Here is a 19,704-nt window from a genome sequence, read left to right on the forward strand (position 1 = left end):
TGTGCTGTGCTGCGATGTGCTTTTTTTCCCCTGCTCTGCATTAGAAAATCATTTATGTAATTCTGAGAAAGTTAGCAAGGAACTAAACGTATGACAAGAAATGTGACTTAATGCAAAATTGAGTACTTGAGGAATTTCTGTCCTTTAACCAAGTTTGTGTAGTGCATGAAGTTACTGAAGAACTTTCACTGGGTTTAAAGAAAAAAATCTTGATTTGAAAAGCAGTTTGTTTGCTGGTTGCTGTTTTGTTTGGGTTGTGCTAGGTACATTCATATAATTTTAGACTTCTGAGGCATGTGTTTTTCTAATCCTTCCTGTATTTAACACTTAAGGTATACTGATGGCTACAAATAATATAGTTGACCTTAGTTGAAAACAATTTAATGCTTTCCAGACCTCCATGCAAATATCTAGTTTTAGTAGCTGAAAGGACTTCTCTGAATTAAGGATTCAGAGTGAAGCCTGATGGACATAATGAACTCCATCTGTCTAACGTAACTTGTTGGTCCAGAACAGTGAGGAGCCAGAACTTAGACATTATGTAAAAGAAAGACGTCTTTAGGCTTTTCCATTGACAGCACCCAGTTCTAGGCTCTGTTTCTCAGTTGCCATCCATATAGAAGTTAAAAGAAAGAGGATATTTTAAAAAAATCAGTAAATCTTAGGTATATTTAAAAGCTGAAATTAAAATGAATACATGATAGTTTTTTCAACATTTACATGTTTGTTCACATCTACAGTAAAGTTCTTCTTACATCCCACATTAGCAGAGGCAATGGGAACCAGAATTTAAAGAAATGAATGTGGTGTCTCCCAACCATATCACTAGGGCAAATGAAACCTTCCTGTGACTACTTAGAAGTTACACTAATGGGAGAGCCCCCACATAAGACTACTTAAATTAAAATTAATTACAATTAAATAAAAAGCAGTTCAATTCTTCAGTCACAATAGCCACACCTCAGGTGCTTAGCAGTCTGTACGTGGCCAGTGGTCACCATATTGGACAGTGCCTCTCTTTGCAGAAAGTTCTAATGGTCAGTATCTGCTTTTAGGAAGTTTATATTGTATTTGAGAGATGGTAAGGGAGTAATAGGGGGGAAATGTTTGCAAGTAAAGCAGGAAGAAGAGGAAGAGTTATGTATCATCAGAAGGCCTGCCCATGCAAGTAGCCAGACACATGGCTTACTAGGTAATCTCTGTGCAGAAAGGCAGTCTCTGTCTCTTTTTCTTTTTGTTTTTCTTTTTGCTTCTGCTTCTATATTCCAGTCTCTAATGTTGTGCCTTACTTATAAGAGTCAGTGTATTTGTGAACACACTAGATAATGACTGTAGAACGATGGTTATTTTGAGGTCGAAAATCCCCCTGGGATTCTGGTGGAAGGCAAGGCTCTAATCCAAAGAATGTATCTAGTCATTCGTGTGGACCCTTTGAATGATTCCTATAATTCGGGGGCCTCTGTAACTTGATATAAAAATACCCACCTTGGGTAATCTTTAGTATAGGGAGCACTGGGATAAAGAAGTCATTTTGAGCAAAGCAAGGAATCATTCCTTATTTACCTCTTCTTTGCTCTTTTCCCTGTCCCACACATAAGCCAAGGCCACGGCCAAAGCCAACATCTGACTGATTCTACTGGTAAAGATTCAAGAGGCCACATTTAGACTCAGTTTATTACTTACATGGGCAGTGACAGGTGGCAACTTACCACCATCCTGGTCCTCCATACCAATAAGGACAACACCAAAACAAAAGGTTCCATGGTAGATATGGGATGCTACATTGCAGGAGGTCAACTCGAGACTGCAGCTAAGTGATTTCATGCTGTGCAGCTGTATTCCAAGGAGGGTGGGGCAGGAAGTGTCAGACCTCATTGGCAAGAAGAGGCAGTGAAAAGTTACCTTATGACAGCCTATCATATTAGGTGGGATAGGGAGGCAAGAGGGAGATGGCTTCAAAGCAGCTCCTCACAAGTTTCTGTCCTGTTTGCAGAGGATTAATCACAAGGTGTTCTGGCAAAGCTCAGATTAGTTGTGATCCCAGTCAGCCTGCATGTCTATGTGTATACACGCAGGCTTCTAGCCTCCCTTACTCTATTGTTTTTTTTTAATTGAGAGGTAATTGACATTACATGTTAGTTTCAGGTATACGAAGTAATGCTGGCCACAGTAAGTCAGGTTAACATCCATCACCACACATAGTCATAAATATTTTTTGCTTGTGATGAAAAATATAAGATCTACTCTCTTAGCAGCTTTCCAATACTTTATCCAGTATTATTAACTAAATCACCATGATATATACCGTATTCCCAGGACTGACTTATTTTATAACTGGAAGTTTGTACCTTTCAATCATCTTCACTCACTTCTCCTGCCACCACCCCCTGCAACCCTATATTGGTTTGTAGTTTAGAGGTCAGTGTATGAGAGGCCCTTCAGGACATCAGAGGGCTTGCACTCTGGGAAAGTCAGGGGCTGTGTAGAGGATTTAAGAGAGGCTGGAGAGGAGAACAGTATAAGGCACAAGGAAGAAAAGAATAGAGTACGGAAAGACAAAATCACTATACATGGAATTTGAATTTTTCGAGGCAAGAAAGATGGCAAAGATCATGTAAGTTACATTCATCATACTATTTCCTTTTTGATGTTTTCCATGAGTACAGCCATAAACCAGAGCTCTTAATAGGTTAAACTCATAGCTGGTTTGCAAAGATTTAGGAACAGACCCATTTGCAGCAGACATAATTCCATTCAGTAGTACAAGGTAAACAGATAAAGGAGACTCTGACATAAGGCCTTACCATAGAAAAAACCTCACAGATGATCAAGAGTTACCTTGTTCTTGTCAGTTACCCTCTTAGTTCAACTGTCATAGTGAAACATCCAGAGTTTTCATTCATTTCATATTGTCACAGATTTAATACCATTTGGCCTAATTTTAAACAAAATCTGATCATGAAATTGTCTAAGCTTAAGAGATTTCCTCAAATTTAAGGAATTTTATTTTTGATGATGTCTTTTCAAGAACAACTTCTGTTGATATTTCTAGCCATCTTGCCTGTTTTCAAAGTTGCATGCATTAATTTTATTTTATTCATCTCATCATCATCCACAACTCTTGAATGGTTAACTGTAAATACAACAGCCTCCGCTCCTTCAGTTCGGATAGGTCGTACACCTTGAACAGAAGCTCCTATGCGCGGGACAGCATGATGATTGAAGAACTCCTTGTACCATCCAAAGAGCAGGTATGCATCCTCCTTAAAATATTGTTGGATTGTTGAACTTTCATTGCTGTGATTGAATCGAGCTCTTTGTTCCATGACAAAATCTGTATCTCTGCATGTTTGATTTTACATTTGTAAACCTTCCTGTACTGCTAGGGAAAGAGGAAAACAATCTATTGTAAAAAAAAAAAAAAAAAAAAGAGCGGGGAATCAGTTGTGCCATACCTAGAAATAGCCTGGTCTTTTGCAGATGAATCCCTAAAAGCCCACAGAGAGGAGCTCAGAAAGTCCTAAGAATGACACCAGACATCTTTCTCATTACTAGGTCAAATCTATTTCAATTTTTTTGAAGAGTTGATAATAATTGGTAGCTCAAGTTGCTGACATTATCCACATGAGTGTTTGATTTTCCTAAACAAATTGTGGGTGCATGCTGGAATTTGCTAGAATTGTTTTTAGCATGTAGTTAAAAATGAGATTGATCAAGTTTTTGATCCCTTAGCTTCAAAGCTGACTGTGATGGGCTTCTTGAGATATGATAGTGTTTTGTTTTCTATCAGAACCTCTGCTGGTGTTCACGCAGTTTCTTCTTTTGATCATTATGGTTGAATAGATGCTAGTTTAATGCAGGAATTTCCATCAGTGCCGTCCTGCTGCATAGGGGCACATATTCATTATTCTAGATACACAAAATACTTGGTTTTAAATGTGAAGTCATGAGCTAATGATGGGCCATAAAACTAATTTTGAAGGTGACTTATCGTATTCAAGCAATGTAAATAATTAATGAAATCATGCTACATTTATTCACTGAACAATGAAGGTAAATTGGAGCAGGTGAATACGTGATAGTAACGTTATCGCCACGTTAGAAGTTTAAGCAACTGGTAGTCAGATTTCAGGGACTCCCATGTGTTTGGGACATGCTGACTTCCTGATGTACAGAGGTGCATGGAGTTTCACAAGAACCTGCAATAAATATTTTATTGCTTTATAGTCTCTGGAACATTCTGAGTGAACAGGTTTTAAAGAGGTGTATACAGTAGCTATTCAGGGTTTGGTCAGACACAAACAGCCTTTGTAGAATAATTATAGGTGTGATAACATGTCATGGTTTAAGTAGGTATTAGCACTAGAGAAAGCACTTGTTTCAAATAATGGAGCTAAGCTCTTGGGTGTAAGGTGTTGCGCAGGTATTGGCTGAGATTTTTCTGAGGGGCTTCCTCTTGGTTGGCCGTGGTCATTATTTTAGTTGGGTAATTCTGATCTTTTCATGTTCCCAACTGAAATGAGATGTTAGTGGATATATTAATGACACCGGTGTAGAAATGCCTATTATTCTCCATGCCTAAGGAAACCCTACAAAACTTACAAAATTGCAGGTGATAGTAGATTCCTTGGGTATCAGTAATACTTTAGTCTTATATAAAGCATGTGCCTAGTTCTGTATTGGAATCTCAAATGCTTGATTGAACCTAATGATGGTTAATATTTCTGAATACGTATTTACTTGGGGACGAGGGTCTGAAATTGGTACCGTCACCCTCATCACCACCATGACCTCACCATCACTGCCACCATCACCGCTACTCCACTTCCAGTTACACTTCCTCTGCATTTCTGCACATCAACTTTAAAATATAGATGATTGCCATGCTACAGGTGGCGAACAGGCTTCTGCGGGGTTTTACACCATTACCTCTTAGCTACTGCCAACACCAGCTTACTCAGGGAGGCTGGAAGGGGTAACTTTAATCAGAATGAAGGATTTGTGAAAAGAAAGGATAAAGAGAACTTTAAACGTAAATCTGCTGTTCTCTTGTTGAGTTTGTTGCTGCTTCGGTTTGAAAAGCAACTCTGAGGATGTCGCAGACAGCTCTGTAGACTAGTCAAGGGAAGAAGAGCGTAGGACATTTTGAAACCTTTACAAATAAATCTTAAGTTGATAACTGCAGAGGTAGGAAGTTGCTGTCTTCAGTGACTGCAGAGATTCCCATGATCTGACAGGCGTTCCTTGTGGAACACATACATTATACCTGGCCGCACAACTTCATAATAAATTCACCAGAGATTCGGGGAAAAAAAAGTATGAAAGACATGAAGACATGTTAGGGACAAATGAGGACATTTAACAATGTACTAGCTGTATTGTTAGAAAATTATTGTTAGTTTTGTTAACAGTGACAACATTATTGAAGCTCTACAGGGGAATATCTCCGTTCCAGGGGTATGCATGCTGCAGTTTTCAGTAATGAAGTAATCGTTAAGTCAGCCACTAATTTTCAGATGGTTCAGCCAAAAGAAGTATGTATGTGTGGAGAGAGGGAGCTTGTGCAAGCGCTAACATGGCAAAATGTTAATGTTGAATTTAGGTGAAGTGTATATGGGTATTTCTTCTACAGTTTTTTCAACTTCTTAATTTGTTTGAATACCTTCAAAACACAAACTTGGAGGGGGAAAGGGGAAAACAAAATCTGAAAGAGGTACGTTAACTTATTTAATGTCTGGTATCTCATTTATTATAGAAGAGAGAAGAGGTTAATTCCTCAAAGAGAAGCTAAAGGGAAGGGTCTTGGTGTACTGTGCAAGACTAATGAGAAGGATTTACTTTAGAAGGATGCTTAATAGAAAGCACAGACATTATATTAGAACTAAGTGGCAAACATTATTAGTTTGTATCCATCATGCCTTTAAATCTGTATTTATAAACTTCAAAATGGAGTTTCTCCACAGTATTAATTATGTCTGAAAGCATGCCAGAAGCCTGAAATATTTAGAATTCTTGAAGCAATGACACACAACTTACTGTCAGATTCAAAACTGCCCTGTCATTGCCCAGTTAAAGTTGCTTGGACACATAAAGTTGAAAATGAATAAAAATTAACTCTCCATGTGTTTTGCTTATTTTCAACAAGAGTAGACATCACCAACACAAGGCATAGTTTGTTGCCCCTTTATTATCCTGCTGCTGATTAATGAGTTTGCACATTAACCACAGTGAAAGTACAGTTGAGACTCAGGATAATTAGCATAGACGTGTTACTCCCATGTTCCTAAGAACCTGTGCTGTTGAAGGCAGGTATAGAGGCCAGAGCTGGGAAGGGTGTTGGGAAAAGTGAGCCCATCCTTGTGCCCTGCTGAGCCTTAGTCATGATCAGTTTATAAACCACTTACTTCTCCCCTGAATAATCAAGAGTGGACTCTTCCCACTGTGATACTGGGTTTTCCATGGACTCCCTGTCCTTTTACCTTCCCTTTACCTTGCAATCAAGAGTCACCTGTAGATATGCCTCGGAAAATATGTATGTAAATAAATCATGCCTTGCATTTGTCAGAAGATTTTATTATATAAAGCAGTAACTGTCAGCCTTGACTGCTCATGAGAATCATCTTGAAGAATTTTTAAGGGCACCTGGGTGGCTCAGTCAGTTGAGCGTTTGACTTCAGCTCAGGTCATGATCTTGCAGTTGATGGGTTTGAGCCCCACATTGGGCTTGCTGCTGTCAGCTAGTCAGCGCAGAGCCCACCTTAGATCCTCTGTCCCTTTCTTTGTTCCCCTCCCCTCTGTGCTCTCCCAAAAAAATAAATAAATATAAAAAACATTTATTAAATATGATTGCTTACCATATAATTTCACTCATATGTGGGATTTAAGAAACAAAAGGAAAAAGAGAGAAAAGGAAACAGACTCTAAATTATAGAGAACAAACTGATGGTTATCAGTGGCACGGATGGGTTAAATAGGTGATGGGGATGGGGATTAAGGAGTGCACTTGTGATGAGCATTGGGTAACGTATGGAAGTATTGAATCACTATATCATACACCTGAAACTAATGTAACAAAGTACAGTATTAGAATAAAAGCTTAAAAAGAAAACATGATTGCTCTGTGGCTAGGGGTGGCCCAGCCTAAGATTTTTTAATGCACTGAGAGCTGAAGTCCCTGATTCCTAGTCAGAATCTCCTAAGTAGCAGAAGGAGCGCCTGAGTGGCTCATTTGGAAGAGCATGACTTTTAAGCTTGGGGTCATGAGTTCAAGCCCCTTGCTGGGTGTAGAGATTACTATAATTTTTTAAGTTTATTTATTTATTTGAGAGAGAGGGAGAGAGAGAGTACGTGAGCAGGGAAGGGGCAGAGAGAGAGGGAGAGAAAGGATCCCAAGCAGACTGCACTGTCAGCACATAGTTCAGTGTGAGGCTTGAACCCATGAATGGTGAGATCATAACTTGAACTGAAACCCAGAGTCAGATGCTTCATAGAATGAGCCACCCAGGTGCCCCAAGATTACTAGAATTCTTAATTGGGGCACACATTAGAATCATCAGTGGCTCTTTGGAAAAGATGATGCCTATGGAATCAGAATCTGTCAGGCTGGGTTCCTGGACATGTGTGTTTTTCAAAGCTCCACGGGTGATTCTGGGATGCATCTCTGCATGAGAATCACTTATTTAAAGCAACCCTGGCTGGGATCTTTTTGTATATTGATCATTCAACATACAATGTATTTGTTTTATGAGCTCTGGTTTGTGTGTGTCAGATCATCTTGGATGACCATCTGTGCTGGGAAAGATTCTTTTCCAAATAGGAAGTAATAAAAGGTACGATTTCAGATTGAAGCCCAGTTGTCTAGGATGAATACAATAGACTGGTTCTTTCATTTCTTCTGACATAATTATTGAAAGCAACTGTCTGGTTTGGCTTATATAATTGCTGTGTGTGATCCACACCAGCCAGTCCCCATTACGTAAATGGAATAACATTCAGTAGATGCTGTGCCACAAGGTATGGTGGTGATGCTTATGGTGATCATGGTGAAAACAGTTCATTTTGAGCTCCTACTATGTGCCAGACAGTATTCTAAGTGTTTTAGTATTATTGACTCATTTGTATTTCACAAAAACCCTTTGAGATTATTTCTTGGCTCCATTAAAAGAGTGAAGAAACTGAGGCATAGTCAGCTAACTTACCTCAGGGTGCATAGGTGATAAATGGCAAAGTCACTGGCCATGTGGCTCCAGGCTGCTTCCTTAGAGGCTGTGCATCTGTGTTGCTCTGTGTGAGAAGGAAGCCACCAAAGAGCCCTAGGACTTTATTCTCTGTCCTCCAGGGTCTCACACTTGTTGCTATTTTTAATATTGATGTGGTACCATCATCTTTATCCATTTTTTGACAGGAAAGATTATATTCAGACATGTACTCTTTTTTATAAAATTTTCTTTTTAATGCTCATTTATTTTTTGAGAGAGAGAGAGAGAGTGTGTCAGCGGGGGAGGGGAAGGGACAGAGGGAAACACAGAATCTGAGGCAGGCTCCAGGCTCTGAGCTGTCAGCACAGAGCCCAACTTGAGGCTCGAGCTCACAAACCAGGAGATCATGACCTGAGCTGAATTCAGACGCCTAACTGACTAAGCCACCCAGGCGCCCCCAGACATGTGTTTTTTATTATGCTTATGCCTAATTCTAATAATAAATCCTTATTTAATGTGACTTAAAAGGAACTGACAACTTATTCAGCAATAAGTTATGAAAATTATGGAGAAAAGTATTATGCCAAAAATTATGGCATATAAAGCATTATTAAAGGAATGGAAATACTTGACCATCACATAGATACGAGGTAGAGGCATGATAGTGTCAAAAATGTTTTCCAGGTTAACCAATTAATTACACTTCCTTTGAATCACTCTAGAATTATTAAGACCAAGAGATGGTATATACAGCTGGCAGAAACATTTAATCCAGTATGAATTTCTGTAGTTATTCAAAAATAGAAGAGCAGAAATCACTTAGGGATATGAATTGTTTTTGCCTATGTACACCCATTCCATTTTCATAGGTGGGAGACAGGATCTGATGATCAAAACTCTTCCCCCGTTCATTCCTCAGTGTAATTTACAAGGATCAGAAATCCCTTCCCCTCTAAGGATGGGCCCCAAATCTGGCCATTCAGAGCATTCCTTTTCCTGGATTACAGTGATTACTTTAGGTTAAAGTTTAGATTAGATTAAAATATAAAATCTAAGCAAGTTTAATAAGACTCAAATTTGAGACTTTCTTTAGCTTTTTTGGGTTGCTAAGCTCTAAAGATGATGTCAACCCAAAACTGCTAAGGATGGAGCATGAAGATAGGAGGTTCCTACCACACTTTGAGCCATGGCTGTATTCAGCTATGCCTGAAGTTAGTCCTTCCCAGACTTTCCTGCTACATAAACCAGTGAATTAATCTCAATTTCCTCCCAACCCTGGGGGCCTGGGAGCATCTTAAGCTGGTTTAATTGGGGGTTTGGTCCTCACTAGTATGCTTGTATTGTGGCGACCAAACCTGACATGAACAACCACATGTCAAGGGCAACATAGAAAGTCTTCCAGCAGCTTAAAGTGTCATTCAGACTTGAGATTCTATTGTTTTATGCTTTGTCTTTAGAACTAAGTAACAGTTCCTTCTTTTAAGAGCATAACTATAAATTTGGGCGTTCTAAAGCAAAAACTTTTAGAAAAACATTCTTTGCTAATTGATCCCTGAGGAATGACGGCCTTCCATTTGCTTTCAATTCTATTGATCTAGAGGCAGCACGTCCATAAAGAGAGAGAAATGGGGGCAGCTGCGTGGCCCTGGCCCTCTCTTAGGAGGTTGCTTTCGTTTTGCAGCCCTCTCCTCTCACAGCAGATTTGCCCACATGGTTTATGTCTAAGGGCATGAGTGGCAGGGCTCCTAAGAGTGACCAGGTTAGAAGGTTTAACTACAGTAGTGTACAAATGGTTGCATTGGCTGTTTGAATGGGAGCTGTGAGGTCCTTCTGTAGTAAGTTTTAGAGGCTGTGTTCTAGACTCCCCATACCTAGAGACAGGTGCCATCCCTTTCCCTACCCTTGTAACTCTCATTTATCTCAGCCCAGCACTCACTCCAGATCCTTTGAGTTCGACTTGGTCTTCTTTTAGGCTAAGGATGATCTCATGTATATTTAGTCATCTATATGCTGTTTTGTACTATTTGATGTATTAGCAACTTGTAAGTGAATTGGAGCGTTCCTCAGAAGAAATTGCATGTCTGTCACTTCAAGACCGAGGCAATTATCTCAGTAATAGAAAAGAAGAAGAACACCTAATCCCAAAGGCTGGTTATGTTCCTACTCAGTTTTTCCTGCTCTACCTCTCATTCCATTCTCCTCCTGCACCTCCCCTGCCCCCACATCAGTAGACTGGCCTTCCTGCTTCTGGTGTTGAAGGTAATTCTAAGGGGCTCTCAGAAATGTGCATGGTGGCAGAAGGTAGCCAGCCTGGGATTAAAGATTTGCTAGAGATAGTCCCCTGGAAGATAAACACCTTTGACTAGTGACATTTAATATGCTGCTTTTTCTCTTCAGAGTGCTTTGCCAGCATTTCTCAGGTGATCCATTCAACACCTCTCACAGATTGGTCAGCAAGATTACACATTTTTTTTCAAGGCAGACAGGTTGGTGTTGTGACTTACTTAAGGTGGTACAGTTAATTTAGATGTCTTGAACTAGATGTTGATGTGTTAACACCTTCCATGCTGACCTTGATTCACCTTCTTTTGTAGAAGTTGACAGCTAAATAATTTTGATACCATTGAGATTTGGAAGTTGCAAAGAGCTCAGCTTCTATGATTTATATTTTAGTATCAAATAAATCCTAGGAGTAATAATAGTTGACTTTAAGAAAAGAAGCATTGGGGGGGGGGAAGACCCACTTTAGCCAACCTTTAATTACAAATTTTTTAATGTTTTATTTATTTCTGAGAGAGAGAGAGAGCATGAGCAGGGAAGGGTCAGAGAGAGAGAGAGAGAGAGACACAGAATCTAAATCAGGCTCCAGGCTCTGAGCTAGCTGTCAGCACAGATCCCAACGTGGGGCTCAAACCCACAAACCTCAAGATCATGACCTGAGCCGAAGTTGGACGCTAACTGACTGAGTCACCCAGGCGCTCCAACCTTTAATTTTTATTTTATTTTCTGCTTAAATCAGGTTTTCCTTTATTGAATCTATTTTTAAAGGTGTACAACATGATGTTTTGATATATTTGTAAAATGATTTCCATAATCAAGCTAATTAACATATCCATCATTTCTGATAGTTACCATCTTTTTTGTGTATTTGAGATCTACTCTCTTAGAAAACTTCAAGAATATAATACATTCTTATTAACTAGTCACCATGCTATACATTAGGTTTCTAGAACTTACTAACCTTATACTGTAAATGTGTACCCTTTGATCAATATCCCCCCTTTTCCTCCACCCCTGAGCCTCTGGTAGCCACTATTCTATTCTGAGTTACTATAGATTAGACTTTTTGTCTTTAAGATGGAATCCATTTGTTAAAAGAATATTTCCAACTAGTTGCACTGGATATCCATACAGACCCCTAGCAGTCTGCCATTTCATTCAGTATCTGCTGTAGATTACAATACTTATTGTGGTGTGCCACAACATGGATCCACACTGGATCATCTCATGTCATGCCTTCAGCTTCCTCATGGACTAGGTACTATCATTACCACATAAGACAAAGAAGCTGAAGCTGAGAGCAGTATTTCATTTGCTCAGTGTCACCTCAAGTGATGCTATGTGATAGAGCTGAGAATAGAATTTAGGTGCGATAGCTGTTTCAACCCATTCTGTTGCTGACCACTGGGCTGCCACACTTATACACCAAATGCAGCACACTGAACAAAGCATGTTCACCACGGGGAGAGCTGACATTTACACAAGTATTTGTCACAGCCAACAATTTGTTAATCCAGCAGGCTGCTTCGTCTGAGAAGGCATATGCTATCCCAAAAGCTACATAGAGGGCCATAATGTCCTATCAACTTGAGAAGTTAATTATCTTTACTTACAAAAACTGGGAAGTTTAGGATTATTATTATTATCTGTGTTTTTGTTTGCATAGCAGTTTAAAATTTTCAAATCACTTTCACAATACTTGGGCCATTCCATTCTCACAGTGAATCAGGGCAGTTAATCTCATCTACCAATTGCCCAATGAAGAAATAGAGGTTCAGTAAGGTGATCAACTTGTCATTCACTGGGCAGTGACGTGAGTAGCCAAAGTCAAACCCAAGTCATGTATTCTTGGTTTAAGGGAACGATGCCCACATGGGTTCCCCTGTCATGGTCCTGTATAGTTTGTGACCATGGGATAAAATTGTGCTTACAAGCCTTTCCTTTCATGGGCTCCTAGTCTGGTGCCATCATCCAGATGTTTCTTAATTACACTGTGTTTACAGTTTTTCAGATTAGCTGCACTGTGCTTTGCATGTGACCTGATACTGTGAGGTCCACCCGGTTATGTGAACAATAGCATGTCAAGGCCACCAGTTAACCGACAGGACTACCTTCTGCTGCCTCCCGGCAGCAGAGCTGACAGAGAAGGACCTTCACTGGTGTCACCCCACACTTGGGTTTGACAGTGGCATCCTGGAGAATTATCTAATATTAAACTTAATTGCTATTCTTTCTTTTCCTTGCATATACTTTCATGTTCCCTGTCTCTTTTCTTTCAAGCCTCGCTATTTATTTCCAGACCTGGGCATTTGGGTGTGTCCTCTTATAAGGCCAGTGTATACTTGCTCTTCTCTTTCATCTGATGAATAGGGCTAGTGAGAAACTATTTTTGGAAAGTATTAAGCTCTAAGCTCGTGGAGGTTGTGATATCATCATTAGTCAGGCTTTGGACTATGTTGAATAATGTGCATTTTGACTTTAATAGGGTCCTTGACATCACTTCTAAGATGAAAACTGATGTGCTTATTCATATCATTTTTGATGTGGGAGTAAAAGCTCTTATTAAGTCAGTGTGAATTTTTCCTTAACACAGAGTTCTACTAACTAAAGCTACCCTGTGCTCGGTGTTGATTTCATGTTGTCACGTTTTTGAAGTTTCTCTCTGAAGTTCAGTTTCCTCAGTTCTGTACCCTGTGAAATGGGTATAATATTACTCCTAGTGCTACTAGGTTCTGAGGATTCAAAGGATACATAAATGTAAAGGTCTAGGACAGTCTTTGACATTGAGTTGACATGCAGTAAGTTTTGGTATTGCTATTGTTAACATTAAGTGTTTTTGAGTTAATAAGTAAGTCCTACACATTTATAAGATGCCTTCTTCTAACTGAATGGCCTCCATTGATTTGATAGAAGCATGCTGTGTATGTAACTGTAAAGGACTGGTGCTGGCACTGGAATGTTGTTGTTTTTGCTGTGTTTCCCCTATTACTGTATTTTAACAAATGGGCGACTATAAATGAGAGTCCTTTGGAAAGCAGAAATGACTACACATAAAAGGAAACATTAACATGACTCCATGCCAACACTGGCCTTGGTGCCAGATATTTTTTATTTTTATTTTTTTTATGAGAGAGAGAGCATCACATATGTGTACATGAGCATGTGCAAACAGGGGAGGGACGGAGAGATGGGGGGGAGAGAGAAAGAGAAGGGGAAGGAGAATGAATGAATCTTAAGCAGGCTCCATACTCAGTACAAAGAGCCTGACGTGGGGCTCTATCCCATGACTCTGGGATAATGACCTGAGACGAAATCAAGAGTCAGACACTCAACTGACTGAGCCCTTGATGTACATTTTTATTCAATCACCACAGCAACTGACTCTCAGTTTGGAGTTCTTAAAGGACACTGAGACTGGGAAAAGTTAAGAAATGCACTAAGGAGGGAGAGAGGCAAACCATGAGAGACTCTTGAATGCTGACAAAAACTGAGGACTGATGGATGTGGGGGGAGGGGGGGATGGGCATGGAGGACGACACTTGTGGGGATGAACACTGAGTGTTATGTGGAAACTAATTTGACAATAAACTATTTGTAAAAAAAAAAAAAAGAAAGAAAGAGCAGGTCAGCATTGCCCTGCTTCTACACTAGTTTTTCACCACTCTAGATAAGAAAGGAAAAAAAAAAAAAAGAAATGCACTAAGGATCATAAAGACAGCAAGTCACATTGGGGCATCTCCAGAAGGGCTTTCAATAAATGAAGATAAGCAAAGGCCAAAAAATATAAGTTCAGTTAAATTGCTTTATTTTGTGTCTAAAGAGATACAGTGTGGGAAGAACATGTTGTTTGTGTTTAGGTTATTAAAATTGGTAGTTCTGCTCATAAACATAAGCAAACCTCTTTGGAAAAAAATAGTTGGGACAAATATTGGGACATTACAGATCATCGTTTTGAACAAGTATATTTTGCTTATATTACATTTGTTCATTTGTATGATGACAAAGTGTCAATGGGTGGCAAAGAGTTTGGAGAGTAAAGGAGTCAGGAAGGACTGACAGGGACTTGGGACCCCAGTGTGCTGGCACCCTCATGCCTCCATAAATAGTACATGATGGCAGTGATAGCTCCTTGCATGGTATAAGTCAGTGTTTCAATAATTCATGTTGCGAGCAAAAGTTTCTAAGAGTTCCAAAGGTAAATAATTTACTGTAATTACCAAAGAGGAGTGATATTACTTATTTATTACAACTTAAAAAAATGGATCCTTCGTGAAAAGTGACCTCACGACCCCAAATGTAGGATTGATAGTATGCTAAAAGTATCACTACCAACTTTATATTAATATTTGCCCTATTCTGAATGTTAGTTGGTTGGAATCTCCAGAAGCCAGTAAAATTGGTAAATAAGGCCTGACTGACAACTAACACATCATTGGTTAATCCATGTAGAATTTAGAAGCTTTCTGAAGTGATGATGTGTTGCTCTTTTGGGGTTAGGACCTTGCTGTTGTGAACTGTTATTATTCTCCAATTTGATTTCAGGGTTTTGTTTTTAAAAAAAAAAAAAAAAAACAAGTCTTTGTAATTCACTGTAAGTTTTTAAATTTATGTTTTATTCTTGAAGTTATACAAATAAAAAGCCATGTCATTTTATAAGGCAAACTCATCAGAAAAAAAAGAATTCACATGTATACCTTCAGCCTCCAATTTCTTCTCTCCAAACATAACTGCTTAGGGTACCTTTTGATAACTCTTACCATGTGCTTCCAGGTGTCTAAAATGTATATGTGGCTTCTTGTTGGCTTTCACCCATTTCAGGAATTATTTATGGACTTCACAAAATAAAAGATGAAGTTTTTATTTTTTAAATACTTCTTCTCTCCCACCATGCACACTTTCCATCCCCCCACATTTCCCCAAATGGTTGTATTTTACTTTAGTTGTCCCAGTATTTAGTGCTTCTATTATTATGCCTATGTAATGCTATCCACAGATGTGAAGTATATGATTGCATTCTCCTCTTGGCACAATATTTTGCTTTCCCTGGAGGTTTTTGTATTTGCTTCATGTTCTCTGTACATATCACTAGTCCAGCCCGCCAGTTCCTGCACAGTTATGCCAATCTCCTCTCAATACGGTCACACTCATTGGGTGTTCTGTAAATTTCATCTGCTTACTTTATCTCTCTGTGAGCTGTCTTGCTTATCAGACTCCTTGCATTCCCACTGCACGGATGTCCTCCTGGGTCTTCCTTTACTGCCACCATGAAAACTCCCTTATATTACACCCTGTGTCTTCCCCCTTCTTGGTTTAATCCTTCACTTTGGAATACATCTTCCAATAGTTTCCTTACAGAGTTCATAAGAAATATATTTGGGGGGTTTTATATTTCTGAAGATATCTTAATTCTATTCTCACACCTTTTTTTTTTTGGCTGGTTTTAGAATTCTGGGTTGAATATCATTTCCTCTCAGGACACTGAAGGAATTGCTCCATTGCCTTTAACTTCAGTTTTTGCTGTTAAAAGACTGATGGAAGTCTGCCATGTGTGATCATTTTTCCTCTTTAAATTTGTAGGCTCTTTCTTCGTCTCCAGGATCTAAAATTTCATGATGATGTGCTCTAGTGGGTCTATATTCATAATGCTGGTCACTCAAGTGGATTGTTTTACTCTGGGAGCTCAGGCCTTCTGCTTTGGGGAAGTTTCTTGAATCATTTCTTTGATCTGTTCTCTATTTCACTATTTTTTCTTTCTAAAACTTTTTTCTTTGGAGAAAGGAAATGGATTTGGAATTCCTGAAATAATCCTCTGCTTTCTTGTATGTTCTCCTATTTTCTATATTTGAAAATCTCCCCCTAACTTCTAGATGTTTTTTCAACTTTAATGCTATCATATTTGTTACTTTCTATGAGTTCCTTTTTCTCTGAGATTTTTTGTCTTAATATTTTATTGCTTTATAAGTATTAAAAGATCTCATCTCTCTCTGGATATTAATGAAAAAATTTAAGCTTTCTTCTCTCTAAAATGCCTCAGTTTCTTCCCATTTGCTTTTGTTCTGTTTGCTTATTTGCTTATTTTATTCCTTATATTAGACACTTCACAACTTTCTAGTGACTCTTGGCTATTTGCTCACTCCTAAGCTCACTGGAAGCTCTCTGCATGGAGCAGAAAGGCTTTTCACCCATTATTTCTACTGAAGTAATAGGCCAGGGACATTTCACTGGGAAATCTCAATTCCCACTGAATTCTAAATCACTGGGAAATCCCAGAGAAGGTTTCCGTTTTCTGCTTGGAGGCTCTGTCCTGATCTGACTGGGAGACCAGTTAAGGAAGGACATTCTCTCCTCAAATACAGCTTCTGCCTTTCTCTCTTCTGAGAGTCCAGTTACACATGTTAAAAGCTTTCTCTGTGTCCCACATGTCTCATACTATTTTCTGTGTTTTCCATGCTGCTTTTAAATCCTTTATTTTGTACCTTTCTCCATCTATACTTCTAGTTATCTAACCCTGTTTTCTATTGTGCCTAGTCAAGAACTGATATTGTATTTAGAAGTGAGCAAATGTCCATTTGATTCTTATGTAATTTCAGTGCCTTGTTAAGATATCCATCTTTTAATTCCTTTCCTCTGTTTTTTCCTTCCTTGTTTTTCAACATACTAATCAGAGCTGTTGTAAAGTTCTTATTTGCTTACTTCAAAATGTAGGATGACCGGGGAGTCTGTTTATAGAATGTTTTATTTTGTGTTTGTTCGGGTGCTCTCGCCATCCTTGGCCATTTCTCACCACATGCTGGGCATGAATATATAAAAAATTGTAGACAGGACACACCCATTGATGATGTAATTCTCCATAAAGGGTGCACCCTCCCTCTGCTAGACAAATAGGCTGGCAGCTGATCATTTCAATCCAGTTAAGATTTTGCTGAAAGGAGGCAAAATTATTTGCCTCCTTGGTAGACTCAGACTACCTCTGCTTGGTCCCTGGCCCGTCAAGGTCCTTATGTGAAAATCTTGTGTGATCCTCTCCCCTGAGAAGTCCCAAACTTCCAAATCTTTTTCTCATGAAGCTCCCAAGAAGCAACACTGCACCTTTTAGTGATTTTCTGGTTAGGTTTCTAGCTTCCTGTTCTGCACAGCCCCAGAATTTATCAAATGTTCTTCACAGAAATCTGTGGTACACTAAGGCCACCGAGCTCTGCACCAAAACTCCACTGGTTTTTCTAGGCCCCAGTGGTGGCCCCTACATAGCCCAAACTCTATCTGAATTGACAAACATACCCAATTGAGAAGGGGTCTTCAAGCCCCTCTCTTCTCTGGAGGGCAGCTCCCCTTGTTCTCTGTGCCTCATGTCCACGGCATTCAGAGTTGATCTGCATATTTCTGGGCATGCTTGGAGCAGCAGCAGTAGGCTTTGGCTAGCTACTTTGCCCCACTTGGAAACAAAAGTAAGCAAGATGGGTTGGTTTTGTTTTTTTGTTTTGTTTTGTTTTGTTTTTGAGACATGGGAAAGAATTTTATAATTGTAAGATGAACTTGGAGATGTGTTCAAGTAGCTGAAATCATGGTTAGTATTACTTCTGTGATATTCCTTTTGCCATGTCAGTTACTGGAGATGCTGTCCTAGAAGACTGGAATAAAATGGGCACCTGGGTGGCTCAAGCGCTGAACCATCCAACTCTTGATTTCAGCTTAGGTCATGATCTCTTGGTTCATGGCATCGAGCCCAACATTGGGCTCTGTGCTGACAGCATGAAGCCTGCTTGAAATTCTCTCTCTTCCTCTCTCTCTGCTCCCTCCCCCCTCAGGCACCCACTCTCTCTCTTTCTCTCTCTCAAAAATAAATAAATAACCATGAAAAATGGTTTAAAGAAACTCATGCAGTGGCATGTTTAGAAAAAAAGATTGAGGGGTACCTGGATGGCTTATTAGATTAAGCTTCCGACTTCAGCTCAGGTCATGATTTTGCAGTTTGTGGGTTTGAACCCCACCTCAGGCTCTGTGCTGACAGCTCAGAGCCTGGAGCCTGTTTCAGATTCTGTGTCTCCCTTGCTCTATGCCCCTCCCTGCTCGAGCTCTGTCTCTGTCTCTCTCTGTCTCTCTCAAAAATAAACATTTAAAAAAATTTTTAAAGGATTGAAATAAAACAACTTATCAATAAACTTTGTTTTCTATTCTTGAAACTTCAGTGTAGACCTATAGAAGAGTAAGTACAAATTTATTTTGACTATCGGGACTTATAGAGACATACAGGTATATTTTGTTGGTACAGAGAAATCAGTGTCTTGTGTGTTGTTGATGCCTTATATCATTTTATTTTGCAGCATCTAACATTTACAAGAGAATTTGATTCAGATTCTCTTAGACATTATAGCTGGGCTGCAGATACCTTGGACAATGTCAATCTTGTCTCAAGTCCTGTTCATTCTGGGTAAGTAATCTAAAAGTCACCTTCCTTTATCCCATTAAATGAACATTATGTTTATTTGCATTTATAAATTCATACTGACAAGCTTTATGTGTATGAAATATTGGTCTTCTAAAAGACTTCATTAACGAGTATATGTCATGTATATTTGTAAATCATTTGTAAATGTTCTTTTCTGAGCAAATTGCTATACCTGTTTTTTTGTTGAAAAAAAAACATAGTGTTGGAAAGGAAAATAAAGTATTCGTACATAAAATGTCTCGGCTGTTCTAGTACTACTTCTGAATCTTTAATTTTCCTTTCTGATGAAAAAAATTAAATCTAGTCATTTCCCTCAATTTTACTTGATTCAGATGAAGTTTTATTTCTGAGTGTCTGATTTTCCTTTCTAACGGAAAGTTATATGTGTAGGTATTTCTGCTCATTCCCCTTGCTCACTGCTCTTGTGCATTGCTTCACATGATGAAACACCTGCAGTCTTCAGACCAGTTTGGTGCCTTCTGCACTCCTGAAATAAAATTATGATGAAGTCTCATTAAATTACAATTAGAAGAAGAGAAATTAATTTTAAAAAGAAAAGAGGTGAATGTACCAATGTGTGTACCCCAGAAATGCTGTGGTTAAAAACCACATTGAACAGGTTCCTCACTGCTGCCCCACTGGTAGCAGATTGAGAGGTGGGCGGTGCAAAGTAGCCTGCTCTAACTGCTGAATTGGTAGTCAGTGTATACTTACATACGGGATTCTTCACCTGTCAGTAACTAAAGCTTGGGCTAGTTGATGCCACACAAATGGAATAGA

The 19,704-nt window shown here is 39.1% G+C and overlaps 1 protein-coding gene across 3 annotated transcripts in view; it reads left to right on the forward strand.

Moving 5' to 3' along the window:
* The window catches only part of ANK3 (ankyrin 3), a 338,327-nt gene that overhangs the window by 233,659 nt on the left and 84,964 nt on the right, over positions 1-19,704 (forward strand). For all 3 annotated transcript variants that reach the window (XM_077770154.1, XM_077770152.1, XM_077770153.1), the window contains 2 exons: positions 3,149-3,251; positions 18,800-18,906. In XM_077770154.1, coding sequence (XP_077626280.1) covers positions 3,149-3,251; positions 18,800-18,906 — 210 coding nt within the window. The remainder of the gene's footprint in view (positions 1-3,148; positions 3,252-18,799; positions 18,907-19,704) is intronic.

The sequence above is a fragment of the Crocuta crocuta genome, unplaced genomic scaffold (genome assembly GCF_008692635.1).
Source record: "Crocuta crocuta isolate KB4526 unplaced genomic scaffold, BGI_CrCroc_1.0 scaffold46, whole genome shotgun sequence".
Lineage (NCBI taxonomy): Eukaryota > Metazoa > Chordata > Mammalia > Carnivora > Hyaenidae > Crocuta > Crocuta crocuta.